At 42.0% G+C, this 23769-nt stretch overlaps 2 protein-coding genes across 2 annotated transcripts; one reads left to right on the forward strand and one right to left on the reverse strand.

Moving 5' to 3' along the window:
* Positions 1-6040: 6040 nt before the first annotated feature.
* On the forward strand, positions 6041-8110 carry LOC139382982 (insulin-like growth factor-binding protein complex acid labile subunit). The gene has a single exon (XM_071127262.1). It carries the CDS (start codon positions 6041-6043, stop codon positions 8093-8095), a length of 2055 nt encoding a protein of 684 aa, XP_070983363.1. The 3' UTR covers positions 8096-8110.
* A 1625-nt stretch (positions 8111-9735) lies between these two features.
* On the reverse strand, positions 9736-18018 carry LOC139383148 (oocyte zinc finger protein XlCOF6-like). Its single transcript, XM_071127506.1, has 4 exons — positions 17713-18018; positions 14579-14843; positions 14369-14451; positions 9736-11507 (listed from the first exon to the last, which is right to left on the reverse strand). The coding sequence occupies exons 1-4, from the start codon at positions 17857-17859 to the stop codon at positions 10098-10100; spliced, it is 1905 nt and encodes a 634-aa protein (XP_070983607.1). The 5' UTR covers positions 17860-18018; the 3' UTR covers positions 9736-10097.
* Positions 18019-23769: the final 5751 nt, after the last annotated feature.

The raw sequence follows: 23769 nt of genomic DNA on the forward strand, positions 1-23769 counted from the left end.
CTTTTTTGGAAATAATTTTTTCTAATATCTCATATATAGTTATCATACTTTTGCTTGTTATGTTTACCTTGTTTGCTGATTGACATTTTTAAATAACATCTTGTTGGTGAGAAATTGCAATGTCATCCTGTTTGCTCTCTGTGCTGTGTTGCAAATTATGTTAGGTTATAGAGGGCCACCTAGTGGAGTAGTAGCCTCATCACGGCCAGAGGCATCCTTATTACTGTTGTGATGGCGTCATCTTGTGGTTGTCAATGATTCTGTTTTCTTTTACTTGTTATGTGGTGGCAGTGTTTTGTTGCATCATCAACAAACCCCCCTTTTTAACATTATAATTGTGACATGGTGATCGCCTGCTGCTTTGAGCCCGAAAACCCTCTTCCATTTGTGTAGTCTATATAAGAGAGAGGGTAGAGTGCAGCATCAGGAAATCAAAGTACTTCCAGTCTCCGAACTGGTGTGAGTTTGAACTGGAACCACAGGGAGGCCTATTCAAAACAGCCGGGGAAGCACATTGGCCTACAGTACTTTAATCTTTCATCCTTGTTTCAAGTTTCAGCATTTAGATGAACCTCTTGCCACATTTTGAGTCACAAATTGAATTGTCCCACTCTCTACCATTAACCTTTATGTCTGCATCTATTATGAGATCAAGTTGATCACAAAATGCTTAAAAGGGAGAAAATGACCAGAGCCACTCGAAAAAGAGCCTGGAAAGACATCTTACAAAAAGGTCTCACTTTCATCTAGCATAGCTTACTTGCCATGCTTCAAGGCTCTCAGATATATGCTTGGTGATTGAAACTAATACATTATAGAAGGAAAAAATAAATAGGAAGTGAATCAACTAAACAGACCATCGCTGCATTCTCTCCCTATCTTACTCTCTCTCTCTCTTTCTCTTTCGCTCTCTCTCTCTCTTACTAATACAAATACTATATTTCCCATCAAAATGTGTGTGCCTTTTGCATTTTCTACATTAGTGGTTCCCAAACTTTTTAAAGTCCCGTACCCCTTAAAACATTCAACCTCCAGCTGCGTACCCTCTCTAGCACCAGGGTCAGCGCACTCTCAAATGTTGTTTTTTGCCTTCATTGTAAGCCTGCCACACACACACTATACGATACATTCATTAAACATAAGAATGAGTGTGAGTTTGTCACAACCTGGCTCGTGAGAAGTGACAAAGAGCTCTTATAGGACCAGGGCACAAATAATAATATAATAATAATCAATCATTTTGCTCTTTACTTAGCCATCTTACATGTAAAAACCGTATTTGTTCCTTAAAAATTGAGGATAAATCACCACAAGTTAATGAGAAGGGTGTGCTTGAAAGTATGCATATACAGTGCCATGCGAAAGTATTCGGCCCCCTTGAACTTTGCGACCTTTTGCCACATTTCAGGCTTCAAACATAAAGATATAAAACTGTATTTTTTTGTGAAGAATCAACAACAAGTGGGACACAATCAAGAAGTGGAACGACATTTATTGGATATTTCAAACTTTTTTAACAAATCAAAAACTGAAAAATTGGGCGTGCAAAATTATTCAGCCCCTTTACTTTCAGTGCAGCAAACTCTCTCCAGAAGTTCAGTGAGGATCTCTGAGTGATCCAATGTGGACCTAAATGACTAATGATGATAAATACAATCCACCTGTGTGTAATCAAGTCTCCGTATAAATGCACCTGCACTGTGATAGTCTCAGAGGTCCATTAAAAGCGCAGAGAGCATCATGAAGAACAAGGAACACACCAGGCAGGTCCGAGATACTGTTGTGAAGAAGTTTAAAGCCGGATTTGGATACAAAAATATTTCCCAAGCTTTAAACATCCCAAGGAGCACTGTGCAAGCGATAATATTGAAATGGAAGGAGTATCAGACCACTGCAAATCTACCAAGACCTGGCCGTCCCTCTAAACTTTCAGCTCATACAAGGAGAAGACTGATCAGAGATGCAGCCAAGAGGCCCATGATCACTCTGGATGAACTGCAGAGATCTACAGCTGAGGTGGGAGACTCTGTCCATAGGACAACAATCAGTCGTATTTTGCACAAATCTGGCCTTTATGGAAGAGTGGCAAGAAGAAAGCCATTTCTTAAAGATATCCATAAAAAGTGTCGTTTAAAGTTTGCCACAAGCCACCTGGGAGACACACCAAACATGTGGAAGATGGTGCTCTGGTCAGATGAAACCAAAATTGAACTTTTTGGCAACAATGCAAAACGTTATGTTTGGCGTAAAAGCAACACAGCTGAACACACCATCCCCACTGTCAAACATGATGGTGGCAGCATCATGGTTTGGGCCTGCTTTTCTTCAGCAGGGACAGGGAAGATGGTTAAAATTGATGGGAAGATGGATGGAGCCAAATACAGGACCATTCTGGAAGAAAACCTGATGGAGTCTGCAAAAGACCTGAGACTGGGACTGAGATTTGTCTTCCAACAAGACAATGATCCAAAACATAAAGCAAAATCTACAATGGAATGGTTCAAAAATTAACATATCCAGGTGTTAGAATGGCCAAGTCAAAGTCCAGACCTGAATCCAATCGAGAATCTGTGGAAAGAACTGAAAACTGCTGTTCACAAATGCTCTCCATCCAACCTCACTGAGCTCGAGCTGTTTTGCAAGGAGGAATGGGAAAAAATTTCAGTCTCTCGATGTGCAAAACTGATAGAGACATACCCCAAGCGACTTACAGCTGTAATCACAGCAAAAGGTGGCGCTACAAAGTATTAACTTATGGGGGCTGAATAATTTTGCACGCCCAATTTTTCAGTTTTTGATTTGTTAAAAAAGTTTGAAATATCCAATAAATGTCGTTCCACTTCATGATTGTGCCCCACTTGTTGTTGATTCTTCACAAAAAAATACAGTTTTATATCTTTATGTTTGAAGCCTGAAATGTGGCAAAAGGTCGCAAAGTTCAAGGGGGCCGAATACTTTCGCAAGGCACTGTAACTCTGCAATGTTGGGTTGTATTGGAGAGAGTCTCAGTCTTTTTCCACACTCTGTCTGTGCCTGTATTTAGTTTTCATGATAGTGAGGGCCGAGAATCCACTCTCATATAGGTATGTGGTTGCAAAGGGCATCAGTGTCATAACAGCGCGATTTGCCAAGGCAGGATACTCTGACCCAGACCCCCCCCCCCTGAAGAGGACGTCTGTGCCAGGCCCGCCACGTCTGTTGACTCATCCAGCTGTAATGTATAGAATTCACTGGCTTGTATGCAAAGTAATTGTTTAAAACATCCCCTGCCATGTCACTGATGCATCGTGAAACAGGGTTGTTTGATGAAGGCATTGTCTGTATAGTTTTTTTGGCCTTTCCTCCAGCATTGTCCCAGCCATATCCACAGCAGCAGGAACAATTAGTCCTCCACAATAGTATGGGGCTTGCCTGTCATAGCCACTCGGTAGCTTATAAGACGCTTCTAGCCCTTTCTTATTAATGCTATCTGTTACTTTTATACATATCTTACTACTCGAAAGTCACCTTATATCTCGCTCAAATACTCCCGCAGCGTTTTTTTTTCAAATTGGCATGTTTTGTTTCTAAATGTCTGCGCAAGAGTGAAGGTTTCATTAAATTGTGAGATAGTACTTTTGCACTAATAACACACTGTGGCTGGGGAAAGGCACTACTCCCAATATAAGTGAACACCAAATCAATGTAGTTCTCATCATATTTGCACCTCTTCGAGGGTCCAACGTCCCTGTCTGTTGTTCAGTGCTTTCCCGGGTAAGGGGGCAGTAGCTCTTCAGCTGCATCATATTCACATCTGTCAGTGTCCATGCTAGCTGGGCTAACAACAAATGTAGAATTACTGATGCTAGCATTGGATGTGCTCGTGGAAGCAGAACAACTTGTGTCGTCGACAGGTGCAGGTGTAGTACTGCTGGTAATAGCAGTACTACCAGTAGAGCTGGTATGTGTCTCTATGGACGAGGGCCTTACTTTTTACAAAAAACATTTTAACCATAAATTTTCGAGCAAACGAAATGAGCAGCAGCTACGTTTGGCTACATACAGACTGTTAGTGGAATTCCCGTGAATTCCCGTTAATTATTTGACGAGGCTACCTGTATCTGACATTGTGTTGTTATTTCGCTGAACACTAGATAGTTTAATTTTAGTTTTGGCAGTGAAACGAGGCTACTCAGGTGAGAAAAAAACCTCACCCAGATGTATAGCCCTGTTGGAAAATATAAATGAACTGTTTGAAAATGTGATTTATTTATTATTATTTTTTTTTTACTCGGCATACCCTGATGGCATTCCACGTACCCCAGTTTGGGAATACCTGTTCTACATTATCAAACACAGCAAGATATTATCAGTATACCCTAGACACAGACTAGACTGATTGCAGTGCAGTCACAGACTAAGCTTTGAAGTGGTTTATTTAATTTTCTTGGTACTGACATGCATCTCTCACCTCTAGACACCTGCTTAGCTTTCTGTGGTAATCAAATATGAGACTGATCTGATGTCACAGATAGAGGCTCTAAACCACAACATTTGTGCTGACAAATTGTAATATTCTGAAAAAAAGTTTCCGACACCTAAAACCCTCACCTTTAAAAGCAAGTGCCTTTCACAATTTATGACTTCACTACAATCACATGCAGCACAAATCTCTCCTCCTCAAAGGTAAGTTGACTTATGATTAGTGAATAAAAATGTTGGTTAAATATTTGTATGCAACTGTGCATTTACTCTTACTTTCAAAGTGAGAATGAAATGCATGCACATATTTTACACTTTTGTCATTACTAAAATATGATAAACATGCAAGTCCTTAAAGGGGCAATTGGCCTTGCAACATTCATTTTTAGACTTTAAAATTAATGATATTATACCCATTGATTCTTGAAGAATATACAGTGGGGCAAAAAAGTATTTAGTCAGCCACCAATTGTGCAAGTTCTCCCACTTAAAAAGATGAGAGAGGCCTGTAATTTTCATCATAGGTACACTTCAACTATGACAGATAAAATGAGAAAAAAAATCACATTGTAGGATTTTTAATGAATTTATTTGCAAATTATGGTGGAAAATAAGTATTTGGTCACCTACAAACAATTAATGTTAAATTTCTGCAGCCCCATCCCTCAGCTTTTAACCAAAAGAGTGGCGGGGTGTCGCTTTGTTATTGTTTGAACTGCAGGTTGACCCTTAAATCTCAATAAAAGTTTTATTGATGGAATTTTACATAAGGGAATCTACTGTAAAGACAGATGGTGTCACTCCCAAGCAATCTGTTGGGTTCCATTTTATAATAAGTGACAGGGAAACTGTATATTTGTTAAGTTGGAAAAAGTTGGAAAGCACAGTGTAATTATATTGTACTCATTGCTACACAGTACTGATATGTTTATAGACAAACTTTTAATTTGGCTCTATACTCTGCCATTTTGGATTTTTGATCAAATGTTTTCATTCAGTACAGTATTTATGTACAGTACAGAATGTCACCTTTCATTTGAGCGTATTTTCATCTGTTTTATCATTTAGAAATGAAAGCACTTTATGTATCTTGGACTCACTTTTTTGTAAATGTGAATGCTACCATAAATATCGTGTTTTGGGGGCATGATCTTTTTGCACCTGTAACTTTTTCATTCATCATTATTCATGATTCATTCATAATCACAGTAACATCCACATGAATGTAGAAGTGTTCTGAAACAGATTAAATTCTAATTTACAATAAAAGTGATTCCGAAATGACACAATACATTATTTACCATTCATTTCTATTGGGCACAACATAATCTGAAACACAAACAAAACAAACTGCAAATGCGTCCAACAAGTTTGTAGTGTCGCAAGATTTTTACATAATTAACAAGACATTGTACTGAATATCCAAAGAAAGGAACAATGAAATGGCATAGATTACATGCTTGAGCAGGATGTGTACTGGTAAACAGGAATTATGTCACAACAGAAGTTTCATATATTTGTTTCAGATCTCACATTGACCCAATTTCTTTTCCTGTCATATCAACATTAGTTCCTCGCAATGTTGGTGAGTTTAAGCACGGTCATCATGGCCCTCATCTCAGTAGCTGCTACCTGTCCTGCCTCACCATGTGAATGTCTGGACAACATCACAGTCAGCTGCCCGGACAAGAGGCTGAAGAAGTTCCCTAACCTCCCAGATGGTACTGAGGAGCTTTATATGGCCCACAACCTGATCGAGGCATTCCCCACCAGTGGACTGGAGCAGCTGCAGATCCTGGATCTCACCAAGAACTGTCTCAATGTCTCCTTGACTTCCAACTTCATCTGGCCCAACATGAGCAGCCTGGTCAAGCTGTTTCTCAGGGGTAATTACCTGGGTTCATTGGGCCCTCGGCAGCTCCAAGGCCTCTCAGCACTCACCTTCCTGGACCTCAGCGAGAACAACATGGAGGCCCTGCAACCAGGATCCCTACAAGGCCTTGGTCAATTAAATACGCTCATTCTAACACTGAACCAGATCAACAGCCTGCAGTACGGGGCACTGGGTGGAGCCCCTGCACTCACTGACCTTCACCTGAGCAGCAACAGTATTGTGGAGTTTGAGGAAGGGGTGTTTGAGAATTCATCCAAATTAGTAAAGCTGATTTTGTCTAAGAACAACTTGGTTAGCATTGGGAATGGCACATTCAGTGGAGCAGTTAACCTGAGTCATCTGGACCTCAGTGGAAACAGGTTAGATTCTGTGCCCGTTGCTGCCCTGAAGGATGTGTCAAAGCTGCACAGCTTGTACCTCCAGAAGAACAGCATCACATTTTTACCAGAAGATGCTTTCTCTGAGCTAAGCCATCTAAGGATTTTGGTTTTGAATAATAACCATCTGAGCATAATGGCTAAGGACTCATTGAGTGGTCTAGCACATCTCGGTCAATTGGATCTGAGCTACAATAACCTTCAATCCCTTCCTTCTGAAGTGTTTCAATATCTATGCAGACTGGAGCTCCTGGATCTCTACCACAACAGGCTGACATACCTTCCAGAGAACCTGTTTCACAACCTAACTATGCTGAGAGAGCTGCAACTTGACAGCAACAATATCTCATACATACCACCAGGGCTCTTTCACATGGTGTCTAAGCTAAGGGAACTCCAGCTGGACAATAATCAGATAGCTGACCTCCACAATGCCTTGTTCTCCAGACTGAGAAGGCTACGGACACTCTACCTGGACAACAACGCAATAAGCAAGATTCCCAGAGGCCTATTCCACAAGACCAAGAGACTCAGGGAGCTACAGTTGAACAATAACCACCTCAGGTCTCTCCCTAAGTCCATCTTCCATGGTCTGGCTAAACTCCACTCCCTGAAGCTTTTCAATAACCGTCTCACAGCTCTTCAACCTGAGCAGTTTTCTACCCTTGGAAACCTGAGAGAGCTCCTGCTGAATGAAAACCTGATCGAAGATCTTCCCACAGGCATATTTTCTGAGCTTCGCAGCCTCAAGATGCTGGATTTGGATAACAACCACCTCACAGCACTGACTCCTGCAGGCTTTGATGGGTTAGGTACACTAAAGGAGCTTCATCTCAGCTTCAATCAGCTCCGTGATCTCCCATATGCAACCTTCCACTCCCTGGATGACTTACGTAGACTCCTTCTCCAGAACAACCGCTTGGCGGCCTTGCACCCTCAAGTCTTCGCACCCCTGGCCGACTTACAGGAGCTTGACTTAGACAACAACCAGATAGAACAGCTACACCCTGACATGTTTCAAGGCCCTCACCATCTCCAGAAACTTCACCTGAAATCAAACCGCCTCAGTACTCTTTTGAATGGGACACTGGAGCCTTTGCAGAGCCTGAAGGCCCTCCACCTGGAGGGGAACCCCTGGGACTGCTCTTGCAGATCACCCATCCTGTACATCAGTAACTGGATCATCAACAACACCCAGATGTTACAGGACGAACCCATGTGTTCCACACTCAACCGACCCATTTCACAGCCTGCACACCTTTTAAAGCCCTGTGTGAGCTTTGCATGCTTCCCCAGACACAAACTTCCCCTAGAGATGCTGACAGTGCTTACAGCTTGCCTTCTAGCTAGCGGTTTTCTTTGACGTACTTTTGCGGTTTCAGCATTGTGGTTTTGTTTCTTGTTTTCAGATGGTTATGCTTTCATGCAACTGTCTATTGCACATGCATTGTGAAGAGTAAGTGATATAGTATAAAGATTAAAATACCATGGAATGGTGTTAAATATTTGATTGAAAATTCATGCTTTTCTTTGAAATAAAACAAATTATTTAATTTAATTTCTTGATGGGTTACAATATCTGCCATGTGTGATCTTGATGTGAATTAGACTAGGAGTGTTGCTCAGAGTTAATAAACTTGAGGCATTTACTCTATAATCTATGACTAAACACCCATCCATGGATACAAAACATACTCTTTCCAACTCAAGACATGCAGTCGGACACTCAGAGATACAACTGCTTGTTCTTCGAAACGCCACTAGACATCACTGCGTACCCACTGTGCAGATTCAAGGATACATTAACCTACAAGTGCTGAGGGGCATTACTGCTGAGCATTTGTGAGTGAGCCTCGAGTCAACCTTTTGAGGTTGAATGTGATTAACCCTAAATGGAAAGAAATGTAGGTAACTGTGGAACACAGGGTCAGGTCAGGCTCCCGACAGCAGAACACAAGGTTTGGTCCCTCACCTCATGCACTGCATTCTAGGTGGGGTACTGCTGAAGAGTGGCTGGGTGGCAAGGAAGTTCCCCTTAATATATATATATGACAAGTTCTCTGCTATTATGTGCATGGAGTACATCAGAGAACATTGGGGAAAATAATTAAAGATCTTCATTTTTGGTGAGTTTGGTCTAAACATAGACATTATGCCATACCCATTAATGTGACTAATGTGACAGGGAACATATGTAGACTTGTGATTTTCAGGAATGAGGATTGGAGGGAAGGATGATCATAGATGGGTGCGAGGCAGACCACCAAAAACCACATATTAAATGAATTAATCAATGTGAAGTGTGCAACAATATTAGGACCATCTTTCATTGATTACCCTATGAGGATTTGCATATTTGAAGTGCCCAAGGTAACCCAACATGAATTATGAATATGCAGGCATAATACAGAACCATTTCATTCTACCACCGCACATTAACTTCTATTAGTGCTGAAGATAATCATCTTCTGGTCACATGTACACTTCCTTTGACATCACCAACAGTGTTGCCTTAGCTTATTCATAGATTTTTTTAAAACTTGTTTGGCTCCATTCAGGAAACTGTCTCACATCTACTGTACTTTTCTGTTGGAAGGGAAGAGAGCGTTGCACAGTTCTATCATAGTGACATTGGCTGAGGTATGGCTTGGGAACACAGTTACTGGTAATGCAGACATGTAGATGGGCGGCACACCACAAGTCCACAATCAAGAATCTGTTCTCTGAGGAATTCATGCATCGACACAATTCTAATTAATTTAATGTGAAATGGATGATCTGCTATTTCAGTGCCAAAAATGGACTGAAATACAGGTTTATTTTCCTGTTGTTTCTCCTTGTTATGTAATATCCATACGAGTCTTATCAGTCTCATCCGAGCCACTTCATACAAGGCGCCATAGAGGGACACCAACCCATAGGCACTCGATCATTTGCATTAATGTTATGTTGCAGCTGTTAGAGGGACTATATGCACGGATAGCAACAAACACACACACACACCAAAGGACTCATTTCAGGAGTTTTATTTACCATTGGCACACAAATACGAGATAACAGTAATAAAAGGTACACAAGACAAGAAAGGTTACAGATGTACATCCTTCTCAAATAAATTAGGCTCTGCTTCATTGAACAGTTACTGGACCACCAGCCAATCCACTCAAAGTATTTCTACCCCACAAAGGCAACTGGTTATACAAAATTAAATACTTTGAAAAAAAAGGCTTTTTTGGTAACCAATCTAATCAGTACACTTCTTATGTTAGTATGCCACTCACTGACCTATAAATGCATTTTTAATGCCGAGACAATTGTTCAAACCAAGTGTGGTCCATTGCAATAAGAGGCTATGCCTATTGGTTTTAGATATAGTAGCACTTGTGATCTTTCAGATTCCTCAGGTAGGAAAAACTCTTCCCGCATTTGTCGCACATGAATAATTTCTCCCCTGTGTGGATTTGTTTGTGGGCTTTGAGGCTGTTGCCCTGGTTGAAGCTCCTCCCACAGAGGTCACAGCTAAAAGGCTTCTCTCCAGTGTGTATCCGCTGGTGCCTGTTGAGGTTCCCAGTGTTGCTGAAACATTTCCCACACGTTTCACAGCTGAAAGGTTTCTCCCCAGTATGGACTGCCTGGTGGGTTTTCAGGCTGCTGTGTTGAGTGAACATCCTTCCACACACGTCACAGGTGAACGGTCTCTCCCCAGTGTGAGTTTTCATGTGTATGTTCAGGTAGCTGACCGACTTGAAGCTCTTGTTGCATAGGCCACAGCTGTGCGGCTTCTCCATAGTATGGAGTTGCTGGTGCGATTTGAGGTGAGTGAATGAACTGAGACTACTACCGCACACTGAGCAAATACAAGGCATCTCTGCTGTGTGAGCCTGAAGGTGTGTTTTGAGAGAGTTGACGCAAGCCAGTACTGTCCCGCACACCACACAGAGGAAGGCGTGCTCTCCTGCGTGGGTTCTTTGGTGCATTTTCAGAGCACTTCTTTGAATGAAACACTTCCCACACGTCTCACAGGTAAATGGCCTCTCTCCTGTGTGGATCCGCTGGTGTCCTTTCAGAGTGTCTGCCTGGTTGAAGCTTTTCCCGCACGTATCGCAACGGAACGGTTTCTCACCGGTGTGTATACGCTGGTGCCTGTGGAGATTTCCTGGTATGCTGAAACTCTTCTTGCAGATCTCACAGCTGTATTTCCTCTCTCCTGTGTGGACGATCTGGTGCATCTTGAGACCGTGGGCCCGGTTAAAGCTCTTGCCACATTCGTCGCAGCGGAACGGTCTCAACCCTGCATGGAGTCTCTGGTGATTCTTGAGTAGCTGCTTTAAGGTGAAAGCTTTACCACAATCGCCACAGGTGTGTGGTCTCTCTCCTGTGTGAAGCAGTTGGTGTGCATCCAAACTGCGTTTAAAGGAAAAACCTCTGCCGCACTGTTTACAGTTAAAAGGTTTCTCCGCTGCTGCATGGATCGCCTGGTGAGCTTTCAGCTGGATCAGTTTGCTGAATGTCTTCCTGCAGTGCTTGCAGCTAAGATGGTTCTCCTTTTTGGGCCTTGCCTGACGAGCCCCGGTGATCTTTGGCTTTCTCAAATGCTTTGGCCCTGCGGCGCCACCTCTGTCCTTTGGGTCCTCTGAGGGGTTCTCTGGGTCACTCAACTCCTGGGCGTGGCTCTCTAAAAAAGAACTTGGGTCTGAGGTGCTACTGTACAAGTAATCTTCTAAGCCTTCTTCTTTGATAATAACTGACTCGATCGTTTCCTCCATGTTGGAGTGCTGAGATGAGAGGGAAAGTGATTTAATGGAACGCAGGTTTAGAGACCCATCTATTTCTATCTACAGTACCAATCAAAAGTTTGGACACACCTACTCATTCAAGGGTATTTCTTTATTTGTACTATTTTCTACATTGATTTCTTCACTATTATTCTACAAGCTATGAACTAACACATATGGAATTATGTAGTAACCAAAAAGTGTTAAACAAACCCAAATATACTTTATATTTGATATTCTTCAAAGTAGCCACCCTTTGCCTTGATGACAGCTTTGCACACTCTTGGCATTCTCTCAACCAGCTTCATGAGGACCCTGGAATGTATTTCAATTAACAGTTGTGCCTTGTTAAAAGTTCATTGTGGAATTTCTTTCCTTCTTAATGCATTTGAGCCAATAAGTTGTGTTGTGACAAGGTAGGGGTGATATACATAAGATGGCCCTATTTGGTAAAAGACCAAGTCCATATTATGGCAAGAACAGCTCAAATAAGCAAAGAGAAACGACAGTCCAACATTACTTTAAGATTTGAAGGTCAGTCAATGCGGAAGATTTCAAGAACTTTTAAAGTTTCTTCAAGTGCAGTCGCAAAAAACATCAAGCGCTATGATGAAACTGGCTCCCATGAGGACCACTGGAGAGCTGCATCAGATGACCTGACCTCCACAATCACCCGATCTCAACCCAATTGAGATGGTTTGGGATGAGTTGGACCGCAGAGTGAAGGAAAAGCAGCCAACAAGTGCTCAGCATGTGGGAACTTCTTCTAGACTCTTGGAAAAGCATTGCAGGTGAAGCCGGTTGAGAGAATGCCAAGAGTATGCAAAGCTGTTATCAAGGCAAAGGGTGACTAATTTGAAGAATCTCAAATATATTTTGATTTGTTTTACACTTTATTGGTTACTACATGATTCCATAGGTGTTATTTTATAGTTTTGATGTCTTCACTATTATTCTACAATGTAGAAAATAGTAAAATAAAGAAAAACCTTTGAATGAGTAGGTGTGTCAAAACTTTTCACTGGTACTGCATATCTATACCTACAGTGGGGCAAAAAAGTATTTAGTCAGCCACTAATTGTGCAAGTTCTCCCACTTAAAAAGATGAGAGAGGCCTGTAACTTTCATCATAGGTACACTTCAACTATGACAGACAAAATGAGAAAAAAAATCCAGAGAATCACATTGTAGGATTTTTAATGAATTTATTTCAAATTATGGTGGAAAATAAGTATTTGGTCAATAACAAAAGTTTATCTCAATACTTTGTTATATACCCTTTGTTGGCAATGACAGAGGTCAAACGTTTTCTGTAAGTCTTCACAAGGTTTTCACACACTGTTGCTGGTATTTTGGCCCATTCCTCCATGCAGATCTCCTCTAGAGCAGTGATGTTTTGGGGCTGTTGCTGGGCAACACGGACTTTCACTCCCTTCAAAGATTTTCTATGGGGTTGAGATCTGGAGACTGGCTAGGCCACTCCAGGACCTTGAAATGCTTCTTACGAAACCACTCCTTCGTTGCGGTGTGTTTGGGATCATTGTCATGCTGAAAGACCCAGCCACGTTTCATCTTCAATGCCCTTGCTGATGGAAGGAGGTTTTCACTCAAAATCTCACGATACATGGCCCCATTCATTCTTTCCTTTACACGGATCAGTCGTCCTGGTCCCTTTGCAGAAAAACAGCCCCAAAGCATGATGTTTCCACCCCCATGCTTCACAGTAGGTATGGTGTTCTTTGGATGCAACTCAGCATTCTTTGTCCTCCAAACACGACGAGTTGAGTTTTTACCAAAAAGTTATATTTTGGTTTCATCTGACCATATGACATTCTCCCAATCTTCTTCTGGATCATCCAAATGCTCTCTAGCAAACTTCAGACGGGCCTGGACATGTACTGGCTTAAGCAGGGGGACACGTCTGGCACTGCAGGATTCGAGTCCCTGGCGGCGTAGTGTGTTACTGATGGTAGACTTTGTTACTTTGGTCCCAGCTCTCTGCAGGTCATTCATTAGGTCCCCCCGTGTGGTTCTGGGATTTTTGCTCACCGTTCTTGTGATCATTTTGACCCCACGGGGTGAGATCTTGCGTGGAGCCCCAGATCGAGGGAGATTATCAGTGATCTTGTATATCTTCCATTTCCTAATAATTGCTCCCACAATTGATTTCTTCAAACCAAGCTGCTTACCTATTGCAGATTCAGTCTTCCCAGCCTGGTGCAGGTCTACAATTTTGTTTCTGGTGTCCTTTGACAGCTCTTTGGTCTTGGCCATAGTGGAGTTTGGAGTGTGACTGTTTGAGGTTGTGGACAGGTGTCTTTTATACTGATAACAAGTTCAAACAGTTGCCATTAATACAGGTAACGAGTGGAGGACAGAGGAGCCTCTTAAAGAAGAAGTTACAGGTCTGTGAGAGCCAGAAATCTTGCTTGTTTGTAGGTACTTGTTTGACCAAATACTTATTTTCCACCATATTTTGCAAATAAATTCATTAAAAATCCTACAATGTGATTTTCTGGATGTTTATTTTCTCATTTTGTCTGTCATAGTTGAAGTGTACCTATGACGAAAATTACAGGCCTCTCTCCCACTTAAAAAGATGAGAACTTGCACAATTGGTGGCTGACTAAATACTTTTTTGCCCCACTGTATATATCCATATAATATCATAAAACAACAGAAATCTTCACAAAGGGATAAAATGCTTATTGTACTCACTTCCAATAATTAAATACCAAATGGTGTATAATGATACAGACAAGTAAATAGGTTATTACGTTCTGTACCCCCTAGTAATTCCAGACAGCTTTCCAAGATCTAAACTTCCCACAGAATATTGTCAGTTAGGCAAATAAGCCTACCTCGTTTACAGTTGAGGAAAGTCTCCCTTTCCACAGGTGGAGGATGGGGGATCGTTTCACTTCTGCATCACCAGCGCATACGCCTGAAAAAGATGGCAGTCAAAATCAAAAAGGTTTGAATTTAATTCAAAAGCACTGGTTTTAGTAACAGTGTACCAAAGCACTCTAAAACCAGATTGATGGCCTATCTGAAATAATGCCAACTCTCACCTGGGTGTGTGCCTTTTAACTGGTGGATGATCTTGACTTCACTGCAGCAACCATTGGCTGATGTGTTCTCTTGTCCTCCACTCCCCTCTAAGACAGTCCTCAGTTTGGTCTCAACCGCATCTAGCCTCTTCTTCAAGTCCTCATTCTCAGTTTGACTCCGAGACACTTCCAGATGCAGAATGGAGGAGCACTCGTTGAATAGCTTGCAGATTTGGTCCACAGCCTCCTTTGCCAGTATCTCCATGAATGAGGTCAACTGGGTCAACTGAGTGAAATTAACATAAGCAAGTTTAGGGCATACAGAACAAACTTCAGTTTACTTAACTAGCTAGCTTCCATTATAAACGTCTCTGACAAGTATTTCTGTCGTTTATGATAAATGCTTGCAGATCTAAATTATACAAACATGTTTCCAGTTGAGCCAACCCTGTGGTAAGTACTAGCGTAATGTATTAGCTAAATTAACCAGACGTAGAACACATACCCTAGGTCAGGGATGGGTAGCCTAAAAACCCAAAGCTGAATTTCATTTAATTGAGCATTTGGATCAGGAAGGTTTCCTCCCGACCTCTACAAGCCAGAATGTTGAATTAAATTATATTTTAACGTTACCGGTTGTCTGTGCGGTTGGTCCTTTTGCAGGTAGGAATGTGAGACAATATTTCCACAGGAAGGTATAATTAAATCAACTTTTCAAAGCGCTGGTAGTGTGTTAAGATTTCTATCACATGAAGCATGCGCAGAATGTGTAAACACATTCATGAGCTTGGCAAGTATGCATGCATTATATTATCATCTAGTGCTCATACATCAGGTGATAGACATCTGAACGCACTACCAGCGCTTTGAAAAGTTGATTTAATTATACCTTCCTCTGGATAAATTGTCACACATTCCTACCTGCAAAAGGACCAACCACACAGACAACTGGTAAAGTTCAAATGTAATTTTATTTCACATTCCGGCTTGTAGAGGTTGTGAGAGGAAACGTTGCTGATCCAAACGCTCATTTACGCCCGATGCTGATATAATGAAATTCAAATGTCAGGTCTCCAGGCTAAAGCAGGGCCGGCACCAGAACAAATCAGTTGTCGGGCATTTCATTTCCATAGGGGGCATGTTGTTTTTTCATGGGACCTCCTAGAACCATTGAGCCTTGAGGGACCCCCCCCCTTCAAGCTAATGAGCAGTCATTCTGACTGCAACATTCTAGCAGTGTAATTAATAAATTTCATATCCCCAATTCAAAAATAATCATTTGGTTGTGTCCATGAAGGTCTTAGGTAACAGAATGAACACATTTTGTTTTCAAATAACACAAAAGCATTTATTGGTTTGTTACTATAGGATACATTTCAACACAAAATTAAATAATAAAAAAACGCACAAGGTTTCAATCAATTGTACATGGAGTGCCTTTGTTATAACTATGAAAAAGAAAGCATGTGTTGGAATGAAAGTAACAGATAACTTATTAGAACCAAATAAAAATACCCCAACCACCGAGACGCACTGCCAGCAACATATGCGGTGGAATGATCTTCTTGCCATTGTAAATGATGCACGCCCTCACTGACTGTTTACCCCAAGTAGGCCAGAGTAGACTGATAGGACTGCTTGGATTCGGTGGACTGATTATAATTAGAATAGAGCAATACAATAGAATGGCCCGCCCTGATCTTCATTCACAATTGGTGATTACATAATTATGTGTCCGTGTCCTCTCAATCACCGATTCTCCCCATCATACTTTACTTAATTTATTTGATCTGTTGTGATAAGTGTGAAATTAGTTTTGGTATAGTTTAGGTTCAGTTGAGGCAATTATCTGGGCGATTATCAACTGGACATGGCACCTTCAACTATTGGGAGGGGCGCAGGCCCTACCGTCGGGAGGAGAGGCACCCTAAAACTGGTTATAATACCAGTTCTGTTTGTGAACAATGACAGTGTGTTTAATCGACTTAAGGAATAGTCAAGGATGGAGAGGGGCATGACTTTAAAAATGTATTGTGGGAAGCATGTGGAAGGCTACCTGAAGCGTTTGACCCAACAATTTAAAGGCAATGCAACCAAATACTAATTGAGTGCATGTCAACTTCTGACCCAGTTGGAATGTGATGAAAGAAATAAAAGCTGAAATAGATCACTCTACTATCATTCTGACATTTCACAATCTTAAAATAAAAATAAAGTGGTGATCCTAACTGACAGGGACAGTTAGGATCACAGCCTTAGACCACTGCGCCGCCCGGGATGCCTAACTGTATAATTTTTGTCCAAAAGGAAAAGGCATGCTGTCGCAAAAGGTTAGCATCTACAGTTATTTGACAAAGATACTGTAGATCAAATGAAGACGGCCGCATCATCGGCGTGACATAAAGGGGTCGCTCTGACCAAATTTGGTGTCCTATAGGATATGTAGGATGTATTTGGGATATATACACCCTTAATGATATAGTGAAGTCTGGTTACGTTCTAGGATCTCTGAGGAATACATATGAATGTGATTTGACTGGTTGAAACAACATTTAGGGTTAGATTTTCACAGATTCCTTTCTTTGCAAATTGAACGAGTGGAAATACAAACTCGATTCTACATGGACCTTTTTAGGATATGAAAAATGATTTTATCTAACAAAACGACACTTAATGTTATCTCTGTGTCGGATGATACACCGTGCACCTGGCAACCTTGGCTAGCGCGCACTGCGCCCGGCCCGCCACAGGAGTCGCTGGTGCGCGATGAGAAAAGGACATCCCTACCGACCAAGCCCTCCCTAACCCGGACGACGCTAGGCCAATTGTTACGACAGAGCCTAGGCTAATGGTATAATGATTCTCTACAAACAAGCAAGTATAGTCTATACTTAATTGTTTTGGTACAAACTAAAACTAGGCGAACTATGAAATGGCGGAGCGATTTCAGCATAGCGCATAACCAAACGGAACGAAATGGGTAGGTCTCTTCTTGAATTTGTCCAATAGAAACTCTTGTATGTTTTTTCCGTTTGGAGTAAACGGTTTCGGCGTAATGGTTGCGCCCCAGAGTGGAGTGGAGGCTGCTACGTCGGTGCAATTAAATAGCGGACTAGTTTACAAAATGCCTTACTTTACATAATCAGCAGATATACCTGTTCGTTTGGGGCTTCACTCGCGTTATCTCCCGTTGTTGGCACTTCAGACGAGGCAGAACCCTCGATAACTTTGCTAATTTCTGTAACAGTCGCTCTAACCATTATCTCCAAAATGGAGTCAATCTGTCCTTGCAAAACTGACATTTTTGTCAAAATCACAACGCACTTACAAATCTTCGTAAATACGCGCTATTGGCCAAGTTGGCCTAGCGCTATGTCACGTTAACTACAAAATAAGTGTAGCTAGTGCTGTTAGCAGTGTTGTTGTCCGACTGACCTGAAACAACTCGACCGGCATAGGTCACATGTTCTTCCGGGTCGAGGTATGGGTTTTCATTGGTTTTCACTAGTTACTGCAACCACTAAGTCAGAGTGACTATATCATAAAAATTAATTAAAACAAACATTTGCTTTTTGGTCTTAATTTAATAAGTTTAAAAACCCAAGAAGATAAATTGTACAAATGGGCGGGGTTTATGACTTTGTGGCTGTTGTGTGTTGTGACAACAGTTTTTAGTCTTTCAAAATAAAAGTAACTTTGTTTTCACTTATAAATTAGCTATATGGGAAATAGTGATGTTTGGTGGCAAATGTACTGGTAGATTGTGATTATTGTGTTACAGAAAAATAATTTGTACACTACAAAAATCGCAGAAATCATTACAAACAAATGCATCAAAAAGTCATCAGTCATCGCCAACAGAAATTTTTATTTTGACATAAGTGAAATGTACTTGCACATCCAAAGAATCCAGGGATTGCTTTGCAGGTGTGTAGGGAATGTTAATGTAGGTTAGGGACAGATCGAAATTTACTGGGGGTGGGGGGTGGGATTGTCCAACCCAAGATGTCATTAAAAAAATTATGCACCCCCCTCCCCAACATTAACATTTTTTTTCACATGAGCCTCCCCTTGTACTGTAAAATAAATGGAACACCCTCCCCCTTCATAGAAATAACTAAAAAACAATGTTTACGACCAAAATTAACAATAACTGTAGCTACCATGTCTTTATAAATGTATATAATGGATGGATAATGGATAATGGATAATGGATATAACATGCTTTTGTGGCATTTTCTGTCAATGCCACACAGGGCTAGGGGCTTGAAGGTTGAGGGTTCGCTGACCACCGCAGACGAGACTCTCCCTGCCTGTTTTATTACTTCACGATCAGAGCCGGCTAGAGACAATGATCAGCTAGGGGGAAATCAGATGTACATTTTGATGCCATATTTATAATTCTATAAAACCTATGCAACAAATTTTCCAACCAACAGGTTTCTGTGCCAATGCACCACACAACCAATAAACAAAGTATACCGGCTACTTAGAGCACTTCAATATCATGGCTTGCATTTTAAACACCAAAATAAATAGATTATGTCAATCTCAACAAACGGAAAATACATCCCTCCCTACCTTGTAGGCTTACCCAGTATTGAAGGCTTGGCTTGACAATCTCCGAATGTCTTTAAACTTGGTGTTTTGTAACAGATGTCTCTTTTCATTCATCAGTTGGCTGCTGCACAGTTTGGATTGATTGATTCATTTTATTAGTCAGTTAAAATAATACATACAGTGCATTCAGAAGGGATTCAGACCCCTTGACTTTTTCAAAATGTTGTTACATTACAGCCTTATTCTAAAATTGATTAAATCGCCCCCCCCCCCCCTCATCAATATACACACAATAACACATAATGACAAAGCAAATACAGATTTTTTGACATTTTTACAAATATATTACAAGTAAAAAACTGAAACATCACATTAACATGAGTATTCACAACCTTTACTCAATACTTTGTTGAAGCACCTTTGGCAGCAATTACAGCCTAGGGTCTTCTTGTGTATGACGCTACAAGCTTGGCACACCTGCATTTGGGGAGTTTCTTCCATTCTTCTCTGCTGATCCTCTCAAGCTCTGTCAAGTTGGATGGGGAGCATCGCTGCACAGCTATTTGCAGGTCTCTCCAGAGATTTCCGATCAGGTTCAAGTTCGGGCTCTGGCTGGGCCACTCATGGACATTCAGAGACTTGTCCCGAAGTCACTCGTGTATTGTCTTGGCTGTGTGCTTAGGGTCGTTGTCCTGTTGGAAGGTGAACCTTCACCCCAATCTGAGGTCCTGAGCAATCTGGAGCCGGTTTTCATCAAGGATCTCTCTGTACATTGCTCGGTTCATCTTTCCCTCAATCCTGACCAGTCTCCCAGTCTCTGCTGCTGAAAAACGTCCACACAGCATGATGCTGCCACCACCATGCTTCACCGTAGAGATGTCGCCAGGTTTCCTCCAGATGTGACGCTTGGCATTCAGGCAAAAGAGTTCCATCTTGGTTTCACCAGACCAGAGAATACAGAGGTCCGAGTCCTTTAGGTGCCTTTTGGCAAACTCCAAGTGGGCTTCATGTGCCTTTTACTGAGGAGCGGCTTCCGCCTGGCCACTCTACCATCAAAGCCTGATTGGTGGAGTGCTGCAGAGATGGTTGTCCTCCTGGAAGGTTCTTCCATCTCCACAGAGGAAATTTGTCAGAGTGACCATCGGGTTCTTGGTCACCTGCATGACCAAGGCCCTTCTCCTGCGATTGCTCAGTTTGGCCGGGCGGCCAACTCTAGGAAGAGACGTGGTGGTTCCAAACTTTTCCATTTAAGAATGATGGATGCCACTGTGTTCTCATGTGAGCTAAAATTTCTAATGTGAGCTAAAAGAGTCTTATAGCAAAGGGTCTGAATACTTATGTAAACAAGGTATTTCTGTTTTATATTTTGTGAAAATGTCTAAAAACCTGTTCTTGCTTCATCATTATGAGGTATTTTGAGTAGATTGATGAGGATTTTTTTTATTTAATCTATTTTAGAATACGGCTGTAACGTAACAAAATGTGGAAAAAGTTAAGGGGTCTGAAGAGTTTCCGAAGGCACTGTATGTATACAGTACCAGTCAAAAGTTTGGACACACCTACTCATTCAATGGTTTTTCTTTATTTTTACTATTCTATACATTGTAGAATAATAGTGAAAACATCAAAACTATGAAATAACACATATGGAATCATGTAGTAACCAAAAAAGTGTTACACAAATCAAAATATATTTTATTTGAGGTTCTTCAAAGTAGCCACCCTTTGCATTGATGAGAGCTTTGCACACTCTTGGCATTCTCAACCAGCTTCACCTGGAATGCTATTCCAACAGCCTTGAATGAGGTCCCACATATGCTGAGCACTTGTTGGCTGCTTTTCCATCACTCTGCGATCCAACTCATCCCAAACCATCTCAATTGGGTTGAGGTCTGGTCATTGTGGAGGCCAGATTATCTGATGCAGCAATCAATAACTCTCCTTCTTGGTCAAATAGCTCTTACACAGCCTTGAGGTGTGTTGGGTCATTGTCCTGTTGAAAAACAAATGATAGTCCCACAAAGCGCAAACGAGATGGGATGGTGTATCACTGCAGAATGCTGTGGTAACCATGCTGGTTAAGTGTGCCTTCAATTCTAAATAAATCACTGACAGTCTTACGAGCAAAGCACCCCCACACCATCACACCTCCTCCTCCATGCTTCACGGTGGGAACCACACACGCGGAGATCATCCATTCACCTACTCTGCGTTTCACAAAGACAACGAGCTTTGGTCTCATCAAACCAAAGGACAGATTTCCACCGATCTAATGTCCATTGCTCGTGTTTCTTGGCCCCAGCATCTTCATCTTATTGCTGTCCTGAAGTAGTGGTTTCTTTGCAGCAATTCGACCACGAAGGCTTGATTCGCACAGTCTGATTTTGAGATGTGTCTGTTACTTGAACTCTGTGAAGCATATATTTGGGCTGCAATTTCTGAGGCTGGTAACTCTAATGAACTTATCCTCTGCAGCAGAGCTAACTCTGGGTCTTCCTTTCCTGTGGTGGTCCTCATGAGAGCCAGTTTCATCATAGCGCTTGATGGTGTTTGCAACTACACTTGAAGAAACATTCAAAGTTCTTGAAATGTTCCGAATTGACTGACCTTCATGTCTTAAAGTAATGGTGGACTGTCATTTCTCTTTGCTTATTTGAGCTGTTCTTGCCATGATATGGACTTGGTCTTTTACCAAATAGGGCTATGTATACCAACCCTACCTTGTCACAACACAACTGACTGGCTCAAACGCATTAAGGAAAGACATTTCACAAATTAACGAGGCACGCCTGCTAATTGAAATGCATTCCAGGTGATTACCTCATGAAGCTGGTTGAGAGAATGCCAAGAGTGTGCAAAGCTGTCATCAAGGCAAAGGGTGGCTAATTTGAAGAATCTCAAATATAACATTTTGATTTGTGTAACACTTTTTTGGTTACTAAATGATTCCATATGTGTTATTTAACAGTTTTTATGTCTTAACTATTATTCTACAAAGTAGAAAATAGGTTAAAAAAAAGAAAAACCCTTAAATGAGTAAGTGTGTCCTATATACACTGCTCAAAAAAATAAAGGGAACACTAAAATAACACATCCTAGATCTGAATGAATGAAATATTCTTATTAAATACTTTTTTCTTTAAATAGTTGAATGTGCTGACAACAAAATCACACAAAAATTATCAATGGAAATCAAATTTATCAACCCATGGAGGTCTGGATTTGGAGTCACACTCAAAATTAATGTGGAAAATCACACTACAGGCTGATCCAACTTTGATGTAATATTCTTAAAACAAGTCAAAATGAGGCTCAGTAGTGTGTGTGGCCTCCACCTGCCTGTATGACCTCCCTACAACGCCTGGGCATGCTCCTGATGAGGTGGCGGATGGTCTCCTGAGGGATCTCCTCCCAGACCTGAACTAAAGCATCCGCCAACACCCTGGACAGTCTGTAGTGCATGGATGGAGCGAGACATGATGTCCCAGACGTGCTCAATTGGATTCAGGTCTGGGGAACGGGCGGGCCAGTCCATAGCATCAATGCTTCCTCTTGCAGGAACTGCGGACACACTCCAGCCACATGAGGTCTAGCATTGTCTTGCATTAGGAGGAACCCAGGGCCAACCGCACCAGCATATGGTCTCACAAGGGGTCTGAGGATCTCATCTCGGTACCTAATGGCAGTCAGACTACCTCTGGCGAGCACATGGAGGGCTCAAAGAAATGCCACCCCACACCATGACTGACCCACCGCCAGACCGGTCATGCTGGAGCATGTTGCAGGCAGCAGAACGTTCTCCACGGCGTCTCCAGACTCTGTCACATGTGCTCAGTGTGAACCTGCTTTCATCTGTGAAGAGCACAGGGCGCCAGTGGCGAATTTGCCAATCTTGGCGTTCTCTGGCAAACGCCAAACGTCCTGCACGGTGTTGGGCTGTAAGCACAACCCCCACCTGTGGACGTCGGGCCCTCATTACCACCCTCATGGAGTCTGTTTCTGACCATTTGAGCAGACACATGCATATTTATGGCCTGCTGGAGGTAATTTTGCAGGGCTCTGGCAGTGCTCCTCCTGCTCCTCCTTGCACAAAGGCGGAGGTAGCGGTCCTGCTGCTGGGTTGTTGCCCTCCTACTGCCTCCTCCACGTCTCCTGATGTACTGGCCTGTCTCCTGGTAGCGCCTCCATGCTCTGGACACTACGCTGACAGACACAGTAAACCTTCTTGCCACAGCTCGCATTGATGTGCCATCCTGGATGAGCTGCACTACATGAGCCACTTGTGTGGGTTGTAGACTCTGTCTCATGCTACCACTAGAGTGAAAGCACCACCAGCATTCAAAAGTGACCAAAACATCAGCCAGGAAGCATAGGAACTGAGAAGTGGTCTGTGGTCCCCACATGCAGAACCACTCCTTTATTGGGGGTGTCTTGCTAATTGCCTATAATTTCAACCTGTTGTCTATTCCATTTGCACAACAGCATGTGAAATCTGTCAATCAGTGTTGCTTCCTAAGTGGACAATTGGATTTCACAGAAGTGTGATTGACTTGGAGTTACATTGTGTTGTTTAAGTGTTCCCTTTATTTGTTTGAGCAGTGTATATATTTTTTAAACTCTGCATCCCTGCCCAGCCTGGCAAGAGTAGCCAA

The sequence above is a fragment of the Oncorhynchus clarkii genome, chromosome 24 (assembly GCF_045791955.1).
Source record: "Oncorhynchus clarkii lewisi isolate Uvic-CL-2024 chromosome 24, UVic_Ocla_1.0, whole genome shotgun sequence".
NCBI lineage: Eukaryota > Metazoa > Chordata > Actinopteri > Salmoniformes > Salmonidae > Oncorhynchus > Oncorhynchus clarkii.

What these genes read in the sequence shown, in the direction of transcription:
- LOC139382982 (XM_071127262.1), top strand. Translation starts at nt 6,041, where the DNA reads ATGTTGGTGAGTTTAAGCACGGTCATCATGGCCCTCATCTCAGTAGCT.
- LOC139383148 (XM_071127506.1), bottom strand. Translation starts at nt 17,859, where the DNA reads ATGTCAGTTTTGCAAGGACAGATTGACTCCATTTTGGAGATAATGGTT. An exon ending in GTGAAGCCCCAAACGAACAG is followed by an intron (nt 14,844 to 17,712) that starts GTATATCTGCTG and finishes AATTTCACTCAG; the next exon opens with TTGACCCAGTTGACCTCATT. An exon ending in TTTCCTCAACTGTAAACGAG is followed by an intron (nt 11,508 to 14,368) that starts GTAGGCTTATTT and finishes CTCTCATCTCAG; the next exon opens with CACTCCAACATGGAGGAAAC.